Source organism: Camelina sativa, chromosome 11, assembly GCF_000633955.1.
Source record: "Camelina sativa cultivar DH55 chromosome 11, Cs, whole genome shotgun sequence".
In the NCBI taxonomy this organism is placed as follows: Eukaryota; Viridiplantae; Streptophyta; class Magnoliopsida; order Brassicales; family Brassicaceae; genus Camelina; species Camelina sativa.
In genome coordinates, this window is record NC_025695.1 from 18370477 (window position 1) to 18386685 (window position 16209).

Genomic DNA, 16209 nt, shown 5'->3' on the forward strand with positions numbered 1-16209 from the left:
ATATATTCCAGGTCCAGGTGAACAGTTCTTCCTCATGCACGTCAGTCCGTTGTCTCCAATATAAGGGAAAATTCTGTTTAGATGAGCTTGTTGTGTATTCAATGCACTCCCATCCGCTGACAGCTTAACACTCTCCAGCCTTAAAGCTTTAATTCTATCAANCCTGTACGTTTTGCGGGACCTTGGAGATTGTCCTCCTCCTGAAGGTAAACTGTTTGAAAGTAGGTGTACGAATTTCGTGAGGAACATTCTTGTTCATCATTGCTGGAATCATCCGCGTAAACGCCCTACAAGCATTCAGTATTTTAAGCTCACTGTCTTCGGTTACTTGTTCCATGATGCTATCATAGCAATCAATATGCGCCCTAAAAAGATCCACGTGCAGCGCAACCCAGTGATTGCCTCCAGTTTGTGGAGTAATATACAGGTGATCCACATCTTCTATCCACTTCAAATTAGTCGGTTCATCTAGTGGAATCAAACCTTTAACTAAACCTTCATAACTATTGCCAGTCAATTTAAACAGCTTGGGTTTAATCTGGAACTGTATATGATTACGAATCATATCACTGGTGAACCACGGGTCTATAAACGCAATGCGTTTGGTGTAGAATGGGAAGGTATCTCGTTTGTACCTACCCCTAAGGAGTCTCATAAACGCGCTCATGTGCTGTACAACAGAAAACTGAGTAATAAACAACAACGCAGCCATAATGTAATATAAGTCAGACAACAACAACAATAACTAAGACATTAAGATAAACTTACTTCATCAGTAAGCCACCCATAGGTACCATTTTTTCTGGCCTCATTGGTCAGTCCTTTCGTTCGATGATTAGCTCCCTATAGAATTTAATTTCGATTCCGCCTTTGCCTAACGGAATATTCCTAACAAACAAATAAACAGAAGTTAATATAATGTTAACAAATTGTTATTAAGTTGTTAAGCAAAAGGGTCTAAAGGGTCATACTCGGCGCTCTTTAGGAACTCCAAAAGTTTCTGCAACTTGACCGGATCAACAGGTGCCAGAGGATCATATATTCCAGGTCCAGGTGAACAGTTCTTCCTCATGCACGTCAGTCCGTTGTCTCCAATATAAGGGAAAATTCTGTTTAGATGAGCTTGTTGTGTATTCAATGCACTCCCATCCGCTGACAGCTTAACACTCTCCAGCCTTAAAGCTTTAATTCTATCAAGCCTAATCTTTTCCTCCTCATCATCCTCTGATTCAGGTTCAAGTGAGTTGGCTTCAGCAAAAAACTGGTCTGTAATATCACAAATACTGCTTTCAGCAGCTTCTGCACCAGCTTCTCCCTTATTCAAACCTCCAGGTAGTACAGATTTCAACAGCTTAACAGCAGTAGGATTTTTAGGCGGNTGGTGAACCACGGGTCTATAAACGCAATGCGTTTGGTGTAGAATGGGAAGGTATCTCGTTTGTACCTACCCCTAAGGAGTCTCATAAACGCGCTCATGTGCTGTACAACAGAAAACTGAGTAATAAACAACAACGCAGCCATAATGTAATATAAGTCAGACAACAACAACAATAACTAAGACATTAAGATAAACTTACTTCATCAGTAAGCCACCCATAGGTACCATTTTTTCTGGCCTCATTGGTCAGTCCTTTCGTTCGATGATTAGCTCCCTATAGAATTTAATTTCGATTCCGCCTTTGCCTAACGGAATATTCCTAACAAACAAATAAACAGAAGTTAATATAATGTTAACAAATTGTTATTAAGTTGTTAAGCAAAAGGGTCTAAAGGGTCATACTCGGCGCTCTTTAGGAACTCCAAAAGTTTCTGCAACTTGACCGGATCAACAGGTGCCAGAGGATCATATATTCCAGGTCCAGGTGAACAGTTCTTCCTCATGCACGTCAGTCCGTTGTCTCCAATATAAGGGAAAATTCTGTTTAGATGAGCTTGTTGTGTATTCAATGCACTCCCATCCGCTGACAGCTTAACACTCTCCAGCCTTAAAGCTTTAATTCTATCAAGCCTAATCTTTTCCTCCTCATCATCCTCTGATTCAGGTTCAAGTGAGTTGGCTTCAGCAAAAAACTGGTCTGTAATATCACAAATACTGCTTTCAGCAGCTTCTGCACCAGCTTCTCCCTTATTCAAACCTCCAGGTAGTACAGATTTCAACAGCTTAACAGCAGTAGGATTTTTAGGCGGTCTACCTCTACCTCTTTTCTTTTCCTGAATGTCTCCAGCCGCAGCTACTTCTTTGGCCTTCTTTGCCGCAGCTACTTCTTTGGCCTTCTTTGCCGCAGCTACTTCTTTGGGCTTCTTTGACGCAACTACTTCTTTGGCCTTCTTTGCCGCAGCTACTTCTTTGGCCTTCTTTCCCGCCTCTAACTCTTTGGCCTTCTCTGCCGCCTCTAACTCTTTGGCATTTCTCCTCGTGGAAGGCCGTGTTTTCGTATCAGCTGGTTTCTTAGCAGCTGGAGACTTCTGAAGGAAATTATCAAATTTATCCATCAGATTCTTACTGATCCCATCCAAACTACTGCCATCAACAGATTTCTTTTCCTGTATATCATAGCGAAGACAATTAAAATTATGATAACTCAGCCTAAACATTCTGAAAAATCAGCCATAAAACAAAGATAAATCAGACATTATGATAACTCAGCCTAAACATTCTGAAAAATCAGCCATAAAACAAAGAAAAATCAGACATTACCGGAGGACTGTTGATAGAGTAGTTTTCTGGCATATTTCCTGGAACTTTTGGTGGACCTTTTGATGTCTGAAGTTCTTGTCCCAGGTTATTTAGTTCTTGTCTCAAATTTGAAATCTGGTCAGTCGTGTTTTGACCAGTTTGCCCTAAATCCATTGAAAGCACGTGCTCTTTCATCTGTTTGAGGTCCGTCTCAAAAGATCCAAGCTTGGTTTCAATCCTTTCATCCATCTTCTTCTCCAGATTTGCCGATACATTTTCAATGTTTGTATCAACGGTGTCAAACCTTGTGTTTAACTTAGAGATCAATTCGAAGATAGTACTAACCGACCCATCTTCCCCAGCATCTTCCTCCTCACTTACCTTTTTTCCTTTCTTCTTCCTCTCATGTGCAACTCCTTCACTAGTTTCACCACCCTGACTGTTGGAAACTTTCATCTTCTGGACTTTCCGCTTCTTTGCGGGAGGAGATTCAGACTCAACAACTGCTTCAGCTTTCTTTTTCTTTTTCTTCTTATCACTCCCCTTAACATCCCAAAAACCTTTAACAAATTTATCCATATGTATGTCTTCGATCAGGCGATCAATTGTTGGGTCATCTTCTTGATCTGGCCATGAATGAAATAGCTCGCAGCCATTTTCCTTCATAACCATTTTTCTCACACGCAGCTGTAACATAAGAGATTATGAAATCCATCAGTAAGTTTTAACTTAGCCAACACTAAACCATAACTCAGCCATGACTAAACCATAACTCAGTCATCTTGAACATAACTCAGCCATACTTGAAACATAACTCAGCCTTCACTAAACCATAACTCAGCAATTACTATACTAAATAATAACTCAGTCATTACTAAACAATCACTCAACCACTAATAAACCATATCTCAGCCATCATTTAAACAATAACTCAGTCAGTAACTATTAGTCTATCATAACACAATCAAAACCTTACCTCACCAAACGCTTTGATATCTTCAGCAATTACCGATACCATCGTTGAACGTGAACGGTTTCCATGCCATCGAAGCAACAGTATGGCATCATCTTCAGCTGATGCATTCCCAAACCGTTCTCCAAAGCATTTGATGGACTCATACGCCCAAGCCTGTAACACGGGTGTAAACCCACTAAGGGTGTACGACTTTCCCGTAGGGTTCAACATCTTTATAGAATCAACAAGAGCTTCAAATGCTGACCGACCTCACGGATACGTCTTCATTGCTTCATCATCAAATACTCTTTTGGCACTTTCATATGGAATTCTAGAGTTATGATGCAAACCATAAAGTCCAATGTGTTGAAAACACAACAGTCCCAACCATTTACGATGATCAAGGTTAACCCATTCCCAGCACACTTTTAATGCTTCCCTGAGTTCAAGTAGCGTTGGACCTGCCCCACCAGGCACTTTCAAAAGTTTGAAGAACTCTTTGTGTTCCTCTTCAAGTTCAAACCGTTCAGAAGGCATTGGGTCTATGTTTAACCCCGTCACATAATGAAATTCATTCAAACCAAACCTGATAGGTTGACCGCCGACCACAAACCAAATCTCCTTCTTATGTACCCTTAACTGGTTACATAGTAAGAAATGTACATCCTTACCAGACAAGACGAATTGGCTATCAACTAGCTTAGAGATTATTCCAATAGGTACATCTTTCGTTTTTTCCCACGCATCATGTCCTATTGATTCCCTAATCTGAGGGAATTCTCTCATCCTTAAATTGGTATTAATATCTCTAAACTCTATATTAGAGTTTCCTTCAGCGTATAGTCTTGGAGGGTAATCTCTTGCTTGTTCTTCAGAAATAATCACCATCGACATCTGATAAATAATATAATTCATAAGTAAATCATAAAATAAATCAGCCATAACATAAAACAAACTCATACACAAAGCATAACATAACTCAGCCACAAACACATAACTCAGATCTAAAGCACAAAATATCTCAGTCACAACTCATCTGTAACTCAGCCGCAAAATAAAACAAACAGTAAATCAGTCATCGAATCGAATAGATCTAGCAAATCAGCCGTAAACCCTAAAATAACTAAGCCGCAACATAAAACAAAAAGTAAATCAGCCATTGAATTGAATAGATCTAACAAATCAGCCGTCATTAACGACGGCGACAATCAGCCGTAAATCATCTAAAAAACCCACATTCAGCCGGAAAACTCAAAACTAAACACTTGACACATATCGGATAGACGAAGACGAACAAGACGACGACGAACAAGACGAAGACGAACAAGACGAAGAGAGAGAGCGACGACGAATAGAGAGAGAGCAACGACGAATAGAGAGAGAGCGACGACGAAGAAAGAGAGTGCGAAGACGAAGAGAGAGAGAACGAGCAAAGACGGCGAGAGATGACGGCGAGAGATGACGGTGAGAGATTGACGGCAAGAGAGTGGACAATGACAGAGTATTGCCGGCAACGAGAGATTGACGACGAACGATTTTTTTTTTTTGGTTTGTGAACAGTTAAAACTATTCACTTTCCCTTTCTATGATATAAACAAAAAAAAACAACTGTCAATCTAAAAAAACTGCTTAGTGATTGTGTTAAATCATATCTGATGTGTATTTTAATTTGCTGATGTGTATTTTTTTAAAATTTTTTATTCAAAATCGAAAACAAAACCCGATGGGTAAATTGTAATTACACCCAGGACACTAAACATTTGAGCAATTTTCAAAAGATTTATAGATATGAATAATAAACAAACTTTTAGATAACATTTGAGTAATTCTTTCTATAAGATAATCTAATATTTTTTTTTCTATTGCTTTATAGTTGTTTAATCAATATAAATATATATATATATATATATATATTAGTTGATGTTAAAATAAGTGATGAATCTAATGGATAGTCGTTATTCTTTGAGTTTTTATCCCATATAAATATACATATGTATATTAGTTGATATTAAAATCATATATATATAAATGTAAGGTTTTGGTCTCTCCTTATTGGTTGGTTTTAATTTAATGCTTTCTAATTTTTTTATTTTTTATTTGCTTTTTAATTGTTTAATTGCTTTAAACAATATTTAAGACCCAATTAAACACAATATATTTAGTTCACACATTAAAATAAAATTATAACTGAAAATAAAATAAATTATGCATTAATCATATTCCACCACTCAATTCTATTCAAACACAATAAATTATAATTATGCACTCACTTTTCTTTTGTACTTCCATCAATTTTATCATATAAATAAGCATTCTCTCATTCTCTTATATTAGCATTCTTTTACTTTCACACTTTTCTATTCTTTCATTCTCTTCCACAATACCTCAAATCATTTTCCAAATTTTTTTTTTGATTTCTTATTTTTGTTGTATGGGTTACAAAAAACCAAATGAAATATCATTGTAAATTTTAATGCTAAATTTTAATTTTAGAGACTGCATGATATATATTTTACATTGTTCTTATTTTTAAAGATTCATATCCATTATCTAATTTGGATTATCATCTTATAAGTAATCATTCTCTCTTTTTCTCCCACCAATATTAATTGTTGTTATATCTCATATGTGTTGTAAGAGTTGGATTATCATATTTGTTTTGTTTATATTCTTGCATGAATTTAAAACTCATGGTAAAAGTGTGATTATATATTTTGCTGGATTTATCTTATATTTTGTTTTTTTTTTAATATATTTCTTCCTTCCTTCTTTCTCTTTTTACTATTTTCAGTGTTCAATTACATATGTATAATAAAAATTTGGTGGCTATAAAAAAACAATTATCAATGCAAATTCAACAACACTAAATTCAATCAAAGCCCAATGAAGGAATCAATCAAAAGAAATCATCTTCATACATGTATACATATTTTATTTTTAAAAGTATGCAATGTTTTAACAAAATTAACTATTATAATAGAATTATTAAATCAGAATTTTTAACTCTCTCTTACCTCCATTTTTTTTTTTTGAGAATTTGTATACTCATCATTATATTTAGTTCTTCTGATCCAAAATCTAATTATATAAAGATCATTATAGTGTTTCTTTAATTCAAAATTTTGTAATTTAACGATTTTCTATATAAAAAATAATTTGATATTCTCATTTCCAAAATCTTACTACAAAGAGGAAATCATTAGAATTTAACCTAGCAATATAGCTTAAAATAAAGTAAATATAAAAGAGATTAAAAATTAAATTAATATTTGGGATTTTTAATTGCATTTCATATGATTTTATAGGAAATATATTTAATTGATACTTCAAAAATAATATTGCAATTTAATGATTAAATTTTTTAGGTAAATTTTGAATATTATAGTAAATTTTATGATTGGAATAAATAAAGTGTATTAGTGACATTTAGGAGATTTGTTTGTTATATATGTATTTTTAATTAGAATTTCAAAAATACATTTTTTTCAATATCAACACTAAAATACCATTTTTAAAAATTTTATTAAAAAGATTTTTTCAAAAAAATTCTCATAATTTTATGATAATTAAATACATTAAAATAAATTAAGATATATAATACAATAACTCGCGTATATGCGTGATATATTATCTAGTAAATGATGAATCTAATTGATAGTTTTAGTAGGCATTGGTTGTGTCCTTAAATTAACGAGCAGGCAGGGCTAATTACGGACATGCGTCCAAACGAAGACTCCTCAACTTTTATTACTTCTTCTATTCCACCTGCTTCCTCCTACACGTGTCATTATTTTTTTAGCCATTAACTTTTACTTTCTTTAATATTTTTACACTAAGTTTTCCTAACTTTTACTTTTTGATTTATTGAACAAAATCATCGAACGGTCAAAAATATTTGGAGCTCGGTCGATTATAGAGGTAAAATTGTCGTCGGTTTACTAATTAACCCATCGGTTTTCACTAAAATGATCGGTTTTCATTATTCATACAATTCAAGTTCAACAACGGAGGAGTAAAAAAATACAGTATCAAACTTCCCGCTACGTGGTGCACTATTAGCATAACGTCAACTAGTATTCCTGAGATGTGACGACATTTTTAACTTTTTTTAATATATAACATAATTAAACCTTTCTTAATTACGACAAGTCAAAATAAAATAAAAAAATAAAAAATAAATCACGATGATTACCGAGAGAGAGGAAGATATGCCCGATCTTCCACGCCACAGTAGTGGGAGCTATGAGACAGATAGAGAGAGGACAAAACAGTAAATATTTATTTTATCATTACAAATAATTTTACTGACAGTTTTTTTTTCCCCAAAAGAAGAATCTACCACAATTACTACTAATACCAGTAAAAAACAAACCACACCGTCCCACTACTAAAAAAGGGTTAAAACTGTAATTCTAAAATACCCACATAATAATACTCCTATCTCGTAATACTATATGACGTGGCATCATCACGTCTAGTCAGCTTTCTTCTTTGCCTATAAAATCAAACCAATCTCTCTTTTTTTTTTCCCAAAACCAAAAAAAAAACAAACCTTCTCTTGCAATAGCAGGAAAAATGAATACTCCGTGTTGATGCATGAATTGCAACAAAGTATTTCTAAGTTCTTTAACAAGGGAAAAACACTTTCATAAGTTCGAGGCTCCAAAGTAGGTCGTTCACATAAGAGAGAGTTTAATTGTTTTATAGTTGTGCCTTGGGAAAGGCTGTCTACGTACCCTTAGAAAGGGATTAAGCCACTTGTAGTTTATATTTCATTCGGTGGACGCTGGACTATTATCAGGAATAAATAATATGGGTGAGATGCTAGGTAGTCAGGCGACAATCTAGACAATCTGTGGAAATAGGCGACAAGCAAGGGCGGACGTACATTACAGTTAACCGATGCACTTGCCACAGGTAAATTTTTTAAAATTAATGTTATTTTACATGAGTTTTTAAGTATGCCCCTACTAAAATATTTTTTATTGCTCTTATTACCTTATTTTTTTCTTAGATACACGTTTTGTGTGTTGTGTATAATACTAAAATATCATACAAATACAATACAAAAACTTAATTTTGTTTATATTTCCTATGTTAACATGCCCATATTTACTTATCTTAACTTGACAAAACTAATCAAATGTTTTAATTGATATAATTTTATTTAAAAATTTATAAAAAAAATAATTTAATATTATTGCTCCGGATAAAATTATTTTCTGCATCCGCCACTGGTGACAAAATGGACGACCTATAGAAGTAGGCGACAAGATGGACGACCTGAATAGATAGGCGACAAGATGGACGATCTGTGGAGGTAGGTGACATGTTGGACGACTTGTGGAGGTAGATGACAAGATGGGCGACCTGTTGAGGTAGGCGATAAAATGAACGATCTGTGAAGGTAGGTAACATGCTGGACGACCTATAGAGGTAAGTGACAAGATGGACGACATGTTGAGGTAGGCGATAAGATGGATGACCTGTGGAGGTAGGTGACATGCTAGACTACCTGTGGAGGTAGGTGACAAGATGGACGACCTGTTGAGGTAGGCGATAAGATGGACGATCTGTGGAGGTAGGTGACAAGATGGACGACCTGTTGAGGTAAGTGATAAAATGGACGACCTGTAAAGGTAGGCGACACGATGGACGACCTGTATTGCGAATGACTAGATGACGAGCTGAGAGAGTTGGGTCTCTTTCATATCCCCTCTCTTGAATGTTGTACCCCATACTTATAGGGGAATGTCATGTTGCCAAAAGACCAAAATACTCTTCCTTTGTATTCGGCTTAGAAGCTGATTGTAGACAAACTTTTAAGGGGTGTAAGCCCACCCCTAACACTCCGGTTACTTTTTCCTCTGTTACCGTTTCTAGTAACGCTGTTTCCGGCAATCGCCATCATGTTTTCCGTGAAAATCATCGGCGTTAACTAAAATCTCCGATCCGCCTTCTTAGATTTTTTTTTCTTTCTCTCTCTCTCTCTTTCTCCTTCGTTTTTGTTAAGATGATGATCCACTGATTTCAGAAGATCGTATAGCTCATATATCTTCTAGCTCTACTCAGTAGCTTAGAAATTTTAGTAGATTTTTTTTTTTGTTTTTTTTGTGACTCTTTTCCCCCAAATCTGGAGAAAATTCGAATTGATTTTGAGATCGATAATGCCATTTCCGATGAAGATTCAACCGATTAACAAGGATTCTCCGGCGACCAGAGACTTTTCTCGAGTTGAATCACCAAGCAAAACAGTCCTCAAGTCTCGTCTCAAGCGTCTACTAGATCGACCGTTCACAAGAAGCTCAAACTCAGATAAATCACTACTTATCGATGGAACAGAGTTCGAGCCGAGCTTAGCAAAGATGGTTCAAAGCTACATGGAAGAGAACAACGAGAAGCAAACTAAGAGCGGACGTAATAATCATCGTTGTAATTGCTTCAACGGGAACAATTACAACGATAGCTCTGATGACGAATTCGATTTGTTCGATGATGGTTCCGTCGATTCATTCAACGTCGCTTATGACGATTTCAAGGTATAAATAAATAAAAAAAACTCTCTTTGTTCTGTTCATCATAGGTTCTGTAACAAATATTAATTTCGACTTGGTTTTTGATTTGATTTATACAGAGCTTGATTCCATGTGCGAGCGTTGTTGAGAAGACTCTGTTAACCGAAGCTGCGAAGGCTATAGAGAAGAACAAATCAATCAAACGTAAAGACGAATTGAGAAAGATCATTGTTGTTCAACTCTCATCTCTCGGTTACGATTCTTCGATTTGTAAATCTAAATGGGATAAATCTCGCTCTATACCGGCCGGTACAATCTCCTTAACCGGTTTCTTTTTCTGCTTCAACCTTCGATTTTTTTTTTTGTTTTTTAATCTAATTGATGATTTGTTTCAGGTGAGTATGAGTACATAGATGTGATTGTGAACGGAGAAAGGATTCTAATCGACGTTGATTTTAGATCGGAGTTCGAGATCGCACGGCAGACGAGTAATTACAAGGTGTTGCTTCAATCTCTGCCGTTGATATTCGTCGGAAAATCTGATCGGCTTCTTCAGATCGTGTCAATGGTTTCTGAGGCGGCGAAACAGAGCTTGAAGAAGAAATGTATGCATTTCCCGCCATGGAGAAAAGCTGATTACATGAGAGCTAAATGGCTATCTTCCTATACTCGAAACAACTCCTCCGACGGCGAGGAGCCGTCGCCGGTTACTACTGACGCGACCGCCGTGGCTGAACCGGAACTGCTGGTTTTCGAGGAGAAACTCTTGTCGTCGCCGCCGTTGAAGTTTTCTTCTATGACTATGATTACAGATGATGATGATAATGACGTGGCAGAGCTGGTGAAGAGAGAAGTAAAGGTTGTCACGGGATTAGCTTTCCTGTTCAAAGATAAACCCTAAAAAAAAAAAATTGAAATTTTCCTAATTTTTGCTAATTTTTGAATTGAACAAACAAGAATTTACAGAAGAAAAAAAAAAATATATATATATATATATATATATATAACATTAGGATTTATATTTTACCCAATATTTTACTCTGTTTTACCCAGAAATGTAACAGTAGTTTACTCTTACTACTACTTCTTCTACTTCTGTTTTGGTATGTAAAACAGTAAAAGTAACAGAGACGTATTATTACTCGGGTAATAGTCTAATCTTAGTTAAAAAAAATTTGCAATGAATGTTTTTTTGGTTATTAGTAACTACTTTTCTTGAAATTTGTACTGCGACTTCTGTTTAAAAATATGTTGGCGCAAAAGGAACAGAAGATTTATGACAACTTTAAACTTCTCATGTTTTTTTATTAATCACTTTAAACTTCAAATTTACCACATCGTATTTATGGAAGTCAGAAAAATTAATAAATAAATACTAGTAAAGATGATAAAAAGTGGTAATCAGAATTTATATTTTTAATTTTTTTTCCGATGACGGCAGCATTCGAGATCAAAGAAACAGTCTCTGTGGCATCATCTTGGAGTGTAAGAGCTGTTCACTTGAACAGTGTAATATTCTCTTTTGTATTTCTTTTACTTTTATAAAAAAATATATTTATTTTTTCTGTAGGACGTTTTGGATTAATTACGTATGTCAGTGACATAAATATTTTGGTGGTTTGGCTACATATACATAAATAGGGTAGTTCTAACGTAGACGGTGGATCCAAACTTGAATTTAGATTAGGGATAACGTCCTATTTCCCCATCAAAACTATCTTATCGTACTAGATGGAGCCGGAACTTTGACATCGTCGTAAGTATCCACAAAACAAGATCTCTCAACCTATATATCTCCAAATCTAAAGTTCTCATTTACTTCTCCATATTTTTTGGTTTAATCGATTTACAAATTAAACCGCTAGAAAACCAGTCAAACCAGATATAAAACATAGTTTAAAACCCGATTGACCTTATAAACCCGACCCGGTCTAAGAATTTTTATAACCCGATCAGAAATTCTCAAACCTAAGAACCCTAAAATCATCATTTTCTAAAATCATCATTTTCTAAAATCATGAACACCGTCTCTTGCATTGGGGCAATATGTTTCAGGTGGGTGCATAAACCCAGCCAATTTCCTACCAAACTCTCGCTTATCCACCACTGGCGCCAAGAGAAGCCCTCGTGACTTCCACATTCCAGTAATCATTTGTGTTCTTAATTGATTTTGGAGTTGAAAAAAATTTGTAATTTGAGAATTTTTTTTGCAGATTTTATCTTCATTTCTGATCGGATTTGATGTGTTCTTGGTTCAGTGAACCATGATTCCAATCACCAGAACTTGAATAAACCCAACTAAGAGTTTTGGAGCTGCAATCGTCTATAAAAAAGGACCACGTGAATCTCCATTATATACAACAATTATGATTGATCTTTTATGTCAATTTGGTTGAATTGTTTATTTGATTTTTCTTGGATGCAGTGGATTTTCTGGGTTGGACGGACCATTCATCCGAGCAGCCTTCATTAGCATTCAAAAGCAGAAGCTGATTTTTTTTTTTTGGGTTTTTAGAAGTTCACAGTTGCTTTATCTTTGTTTGTATTGAGCTTTGACATTTTTGAGATCTGGTCATATTTGTTTAAATGGATTTTTCTATTTCTTCTTCTCTCTGGGTTATTTGATGTGGATGATCTGGTTAAACGTTAATGAAAATATGATATAGTGTTCGTTGAGATGGGGAAAAGAGATTTAAAAAATAAAAAAGAATTGGTGATTTAATTATATAAACGGGTCGAAATCAGGTTGAAATCGGTTTACAACTTTTGTTAGTTGGTTAGACAACCAATAAACCAATAATTAACCAATTAAACCTGTATTTATGGAGAAATTGATGAGAATTATGGATTCAAGGAGATTTAGAAATAAAATTTTGGATTTGGAGAGATATAGGATGAGAGACATTTGTGCAGAGATATTTAAGACGAGGTGAAAGTTCTGGCTTTATCTAGTAAGATGTGATAATTTTCATGTGGAACTAGGACGTTTTCCCTTTAGATTAGGACCAAAATATACAAAAAAATGATCCAATTCTATTTTGTAACGACTTAAAGGCATATATATTTCCTTTTTATTCTTAAACGGTCAAGAAAACAAATTCTTTTTTTCCTTTATTGTATTTACATTGAGGAGTTGTCTTATTTTAGACTAAATCAAAACTAGATTAGAGAATAGTGGTTAGTTCGATAAAGACGTAATGTAATGTTCTGTTAGACTTTTGAAATGGAAAGATGAAGTTTTTGTGTGTTTGCTTTATTTTTAGTCGAAGCCGAGACCAACTTTTTACATGGACCTAACTTTGTTTCCGTAAAGATGTGTTATGATTTGAAAACGGTTAAACCAAACCAATATGTAATGGCATCACAATCATTGTTGTGGGGCATTGTAATCCATTATGAGACACTATATATTCTTTTGATGTTATATTACTTACACATTATAATATAACAAAAAAATAGCCATTTTCGCAGTTGTGTGATTGATACAATTAGGATACCAAATTATGATATATATTTTGTGAATTTGAAAAATGTTTATAGTTTATATTTTTTTTCCATTTTTGCATCCGTATACAACATTTAGATGTAGATACAATAGATGATGTTTGTGTAATTAGTCTTCATATTTTAGATGTTACTTGAGATTCAAATCCAAACTGAGGACGGGATTTTGGAGTTAATTCACCCTCGTGGGATCGCTACCAAAACCATTTACATCAAGAAAAAAGGATGTCTAAATACTTTGGCTGAAGCAAAAATAATGTATAACTCGCTAATAAAGACCATAATAATACTTACGATATATAGCAAAACCATCGGCTTGGGAAAACAACCTTCCACCCACTCATTCGAATGAACAGTTAGGATACTCTTTGCATTGTCTGTTTGCTTTTTATCACCTGAGTTTTTGCCTTGTGACTTATGAGATAGTCGTCAGACGAATAAAAGATTTACGCACAGCCAAATTGTGATAGTGTTAGTGACACTAGTGTTACTATTTTATTGGACCTCTTTGGCTCTTTTGACACATGCATGATATAATGATTTGCAAATCAGAATTATCTTAGTATTTTTATACAAAATGGAAATAATATTTAATCGTTAGACATATGGAGGTTAATTTCCAAAAAGTTGAAATATAAGCTACTAACATAAAATTTCCATTGATGAAAATGTTATGTTAACTAAACATAGTTACTAACTTACTATATTCTAGAGTGTTCAATATATTTTGCCAATTTAAATTAAAAAGAGAGATGGGATTACGTATAGAGCGTGTTAATGTTTGGGGACCAACCTGCAAGATGACGAACCTAATGGCTAATGGTAAAGAAACCTATCTATCTACATTGACATGCCTAAAGTCTTACTAACATTATTGACCCTCAAAAATTCAGAATACAGAAAGAGCCAAAGATGAATGTGATTAGTTGTGTGTGGCGTATCGTCATGGGCTTATTCTGTTATTCACATGCCTTCTCATTTTTTTCATTTAAATTCACAAAATAATAAGGTTAACAATTCAATAAAATGCAATTAGCTGTTTATGAAAAATGTGTAATGAAATATGTAGATATAAATGATTAATTCTACACAATTTCGTCAAATATCTGATTATATTGTGAAACATTCATTCCCTTCCAAAACATTAATTTTTTTTTGGAAGTATTAAATATTTTAAGAGATAATTTTTAGGTGAGTTTATGCATACAATTATTACAATGTCGATTTCAATAAATAACTTTTTTTTTGAGAGATTACAAAAATATGTTTCTCTATTTATAGAACACATAAATACAGAGAGACTTATCCGCATTGAGATCAGACCCCGAATATTTGGTGACCAGTGTGGTCCCTTCCTCCTTTTGATTTCTTTTTTTTCTTCCATACTTCTTTTTAGTAGTATTATATTTTCCTTCTAATAAAGGGGACGAAAAAAAAAAATAGTAAATAAAGGTAAATAAAACTAGTAACTTTTTCTTCATAAATAATTAAATACTGTTAATTCAAAATGATAGAAACAAGAAGTGTAACAGATGTGAGATTTCTAGGCCAAAGACTTTTTACAGAACTTATGTTTTGTTACACTGACGACTTTTGGTTCTTTTGTTTTTAACCTTTTTCTTTTCACTTACGTGTTTAAACTCTTTATTAGTATTTAGTAAATGTGAAAGCTACTGAGAACAGATACGAGTTTCTGAAATTAAAATAATACACAATGGTTTAGGTAAATGTAAATCACAAAAAAAAAACCTATATACAAAAAAATAGTGTTGATTAAGACCCACATTTTCTTCTACTTGAAATTTTTCTAGCGAGAAGATCACTAAAGTCAATGTTGGCTTATCTTAACTGAAACGTTTTGCTAGCTAATCCAAAAGGGTTATAATCAAAGAGACAAAGACTGTAACAGACGGCTTGGATGAATTGATTAAGAGAACAAACAATATAGAAATAAATCAATTAAGTATACAAATAGAAAGTGAAAGTAATATAAAGCTGAGAAGCATCATTAACTTCTCTAATCTATGACCCGTTATAGAAATTAGAAATAGAAGCAAAAGCAATAACATGTGACAGCTAAGAAAAGATGATGACACCACTATTTAAAATAATTTAGAGGTTATCCATAAGAAACTCATAGAAGATTAGTTTTGACACAGTTAAATTTATTAAAAACGTACCAAAACAAGAAGTCAGAATCTTTAGTACGCGGATTCAAAGAGAAATCTTGCAAATACAATGGATTAGGGTGATATTTTCAGAACGAGCTATTTTATTGAGATTTTATACAAACATAGGCCCTTTTATAGAATAACTGTGAATAATAAAATCTTTTCCAGAAATAGGAGTTCATAAAATTATAACTCTAAAATAACCATATCAACCCAAGGAAATTTGTGAAGGGCCTTTTCATTTGCAAAAATGCCTAAATAATGTACGGGAAATTTGAAAAAAACAAACATTATACTTTAATTTTACAAAAACAAAACTTATATCGTATTTTTAGAATTTTTATTCGCTGAAAATTAGAGGCTCAAAGCACAATTCATTAACATTTA

The 16209-nt window shown here is 34.0% G+C and overlaps 1 protein-coding gene and 1 long non-coding RNA gene across 2 annotated transcripts; both read left to right on the forward strand.

The window, feature by feature from the left end:
* On the forward strand, window positions 9288–11222 carry LOC104723736. Its single transcript, XM_010442131.2, has 3 exons — window positions 9288–10171; window positions 10267–10456; window positions 10543–11222. The coding sequence occupies exons 1-3, from the start codon at window positions 9800–9802 to the stop codon at window positions 11046–11048; spliced, it is 1068 nt and encodes a 355-aa protein (XP_010440433.1). The 5' UTR covers window positions 9288–9799; the 3' UTR covers window positions 11049–11222.
* On the forward strand, window positions 11841–13140 carry LOC104723738. The gene is made up of 2 exons (XR_757417.2): window positions 11841–12291; window positions 12361–13140. It is a non-coding gene; the product is annotated as an uncharacterized LOC104723738 (long non-coding RNA).

What these genes read in the sequence shown, in the direction of transcription:
- LOC104723736 (XM_010442131.2), top strand. Translation starts at nt 9,800, where the DNA reads ATGCCATTTCCGATGAAGATTCAACCGATTAACAAGGATTCTCCGGCG. An exon ending in TCGCTTATGACGATTTCAAG is followed by an intron (nt 10,172 to 10,266) that starts GTATAAATAAAT and finishes TGATTTATACAG; the next exon opens with AGCTTGATTCCATGTGCGAG. An exon ending in ATCTCGCTCTATACCGGCCG is followed by an intron (nt 10,457 to 10,542) that starts GTACAATCTCCT and finishes GATTTGTTTCAG; the next exon opens with GTGAGTATGAGTACATAGAT.